The sequence below is a fragment of the Austrofundulus limnaeus genome, unplaced genomic scaffold, assembly GCF_001266775.1.
Source record: "Austrofundulus limnaeus strain Quisiro unplaced genomic scaffold, Austrofundulus_limnaeus-1.0 Scaffold123, whole genome shotgun sequence".
NCBI classification, from domain to species: Eukaryota; Metazoa; Chordata; class Actinopteri; order Cyprinodontiformes; family Rivulidae; genus Austrofundulus; species Austrofundulus limnaeus.
In genome coordinates, this window is record NW_013952525.1 from 677774 (window position 1) to 681297 (window position 3524).

At 38.0% G+C, this 3524-nt stretch overlaps 1 protein-coding gene across 1 annotated transcript in view; it reads right to left on the reverse strand.

Annotated features, from left to right (window-relative positions):
- The window catches only part of sptlc1 (serine palmitoyltransferase, long chain base subunit 1), a gene marked incomplete in the record, with an annotated part of 20653 nt that overhangs the window by 14790 nt on the left and 2339 nt on the right, over positions 1–3524 (reverse strand). Inside the window, 5 exon segments of the mRNA XM_014015124.1 lie at positions 1233–1322; positions 1435–1564; positions 1747–1879; positions 2098–2170; positions 2264–2357. Coding sequence (XP_013870578.1) covers positions 1233–1322; positions 1435–1564; positions 1747–1879; positions 2098–2170; positions 2264–2357 — 520 coding nt within the window.

Below are 3524 nucleotides of genomic sequence, written 5' to 3' on the forward strand. Positions count from 1 at the left end.
CTCCCGCTCCGTTCTTCCCCCATTCGTGAACAAGATCCCCAGATACTTAAACTCCTCCACTTGAGACAGGACGACCCCCCTGACCCGGACCCGGAGAAGGCACTCTACCCTTTTCCGGCTCAAGACCATGGCCTCGGATTTGGAGGCACTGAGCCTCATCCCGGCCGCTTCGCACTCGGCCGTGAACCGCTCTAGCGAGAGCTGCAGATCACGTTCCGATGAAGCCAACAGGACCACATCATCCGCAAAAAGCAGAGATGTGATCCTAAGGCCACCAAAACGGATCCCCTCAACACCTCAGCTGCGCCTAGAAATTCTGTCCATTTTGTTTCTCTTATTTTTCTTTTTATTGTATATCGTATATAAAATTTTTTGTTTTGTTTTAATGAAATGAATAAAGAATTGAATTGATATTGCTGCGTTTGTTGAATCCGCTGTAGTTTCCATGACAGACAAGGTTGCCTAAAGTTACTGTATTTTGACTCAAACTGTTGTATGTGCTGAGTGAGGGTGCACTTTCTTTGCCAGCAGCAGGGAAGGTAGTACGAGAAGGTTTATGTTGTGATTCTCGAACACGTGCACAAAAAAATCCCTTGAATCAATATCAGTAGTGTGCAAATTGAATCTGAAAAGTGTTGGCTTGACTGAGTTCTCATCTGTAAAGAAGGAACAACAGAATTATATTTCTACTGAATTTTATCTGTCTAATTAACTCAGCACAATAACCTGAATAAGTAATATTAGTAGGTTTCCAGAAGGAAAAAAACATAGCTTTAAAATCTGAAATGTAATAAGAGTTCTAGGACAGACAATGGACTTTGCCAAACAGAAATAAAAAAATTGTATTAAGCCAAGAAAACTGACTTCCCACCCTGGAATATATTTTCAGCAAGTTTTAAATGAGGGTGTTTTGCAAATTTTCACAAATAAATTTTATTTATTTAGTTGATCTTTTTAAGCTGCCTTTGGTTTTCACACATGAAACAATCCAGTAAATCATGTCCCATAACTCTGTGAGCTTCTGCACCGCTCTGGTTCCACAGCACTCATGTTGCTTCCCACGTTACACCAACTCAGCTCTGTGACTACCTCTTGACGGCTCAGAAGCAGAACAGCCTTGGATCAACTTGCCACAATACAAGTTTTTGTTGTTGTTTTTTTTACATAGACACAAATTGAAATAAAATAAACTTGATACACATAACACAACACTTTTGGAGTTTTGCTTTTACCAGCTCAGGGAGAGGACAGATGTCAGCAGTGTTGATGTACAATCCCTCCACCACAATAAATTTCCTTGTTACTCGAGCTTTACGGGGATTCTGCAACAGAAACAAAAGTACGTTGGTATAAAAAGATGATTATAAAAACAACATACAGCGTAAAGTACAACTCCACAGTGGTGGTGAATAATCTCTGCAGCCCTGTGCTAACCTTCTGGTCTTCCAGCTCCTGTTCCTTAAGCAGCCTTTCCAGATCCTCCATGTCGTTGTGTTTGAAATATTTGATGAAGCTACGAGAAGCTTGAAGACCTTTTTGTATGGAGAAACAGGCCGCTTCGTCCCTGAACACAAAACAAGACTAAAAATATCAGTTTATGGAAGGAAACCAGTCAAGTAACTCTCACATGTAAGCAAGCATTCTTTGGCACGAAGGTAAGGAAAACAAAACGACTCAAAGGTTGTTTTCTAACACCGAGCTGACTGTTTAACTTCCCTCCAAACATATAGCAGAAACAGCACTCACACAAAGATTATGTCCCCCCTCTTGGAGTACGCAGGGATCGCACTAGCAATGGTTGCAAAGCCATATGAATAGATGATTGCCTCTTCTGTTTTCATGAACTTGGCCAGACGACTTTCCAGTTCCAGATGAACATCTGGGAGAGAGGAAAAAACTGTTTTGTGACAATTTAATTTTCCACTGCATGCTACAGCTAGAGTGACGAGTAACAGATCTGTTGCTGCGATGCTCTGCCTCTCTTTTCCTCCGTCACTTTAAGTAGAAAGATTACTTCCTGCTGGCAAATTTGTGGCTCACATTTCATTCCTACGTCTTTAATTAACCAAGAAGAGAGAAAAAAAAATGCTCACTCACCAAAAGTCCCATAGAAACCTCTTGGACCACATGTGCCAACACCATATTTTTTCAGTGATGCCAAAGCTTTTTCCTACAACAAGAGATTAAAACAATATTTCATCAAAGATAAAAAAATAATTAAATTCATCAGGATAAAATTAAAAAATAAAAATAAAATAGTAACCTTAACACGTTCATTATCGAGCAGGCCCAGGAAGTTGAACGAAGCAAAATTAATGCACTCTTTTCCATTGATTATAATTTTGTGGCTGGGAGGTCTACAGTGAAAAAATGATCAGTTAATTAAGCATGGTAGAGTTTAAAGCCCAAACACACCAAGTTAAAATTAGACCACTGACTTTCATTGGTAAAACAAAAAAAAGTAAATAAAAATTCTAAAACAGATTATGGATTCAGTTTTTATTGATTATTTCCAGATATTAATATTAATAACTTAAAGGTCTTCTTTTAAAAGACTTTAGAAAAACAAAAGTTGTATTTTATTCGAAAAAAGTCAAATTTTCATTAGCACGGTTCTGACATGTCGTTTTATTTACCAATGCTGAATGACAGACCTGAGACTGAACAAGTCAGACTTGACTAGAATTTGCTTGATTTCTCATTTAGAAAGCAGAGAAAGCAAGCTAATAATACTATAATACAATCATTTGCATAATAAAAACAGAAAAGTTTTATACTTTAATCAAAAGCATGCTCCGCTGCACTGCTGTTTTTAAAATGCTTTGTAGATCGAGACTAAACCTGGATGTGTCTTGAACCATGGTCAAATATGCTTAATAATACAACAATAAATTAGTAGAACTGCACCAGTCATATGTTTTGGTTGATTACAAATTTTGCTTTCTATTTGCTTAATTTATCTCCTTGAACAGTCTTTTTTTTTCAAGTTTTTAAAGCTCAATCTTTCCCTTTAAATGGTGAAGTCAGCATTCATCTGTTCAGTGGATGAGAAGGGGAGCAGTGTGTCTGCAGCTCTGCTCTGCAAAGTTGTGGAAACAACAGCAGGCAACAGAGACCACACAGCTGGCATCCATATTCACACAAACCATCTTAGCTGTCACTTTTTGGGGATTACTACACTGCAGTCAGAAAACCCAGCTAAGAGATTATCCACACGAATTTCAGTAAGAGGAGAATAATATGTTCAGGGCTGATAGTGAGGAAAAACCTGAGCCTAAACTTTAGTTTTATTCTGAGCTGCTGGATCCATACAGCGGGTAAAATAAGTATTGAACACGTCACCATTTTTCTCAGTAAATATATTACTAGAGGTGCTAATGACATGAAATTTTCACCAGATGTCGGTAACAGCCCAAGTGATCCATACATACAAAGAAATCAAAATGGCACAAGGAAAAAGTATTGAACACGCTTACTGAAATTTATCTAATACTTTGTACAAAAGCCTTTGTTGGCAATGAAAG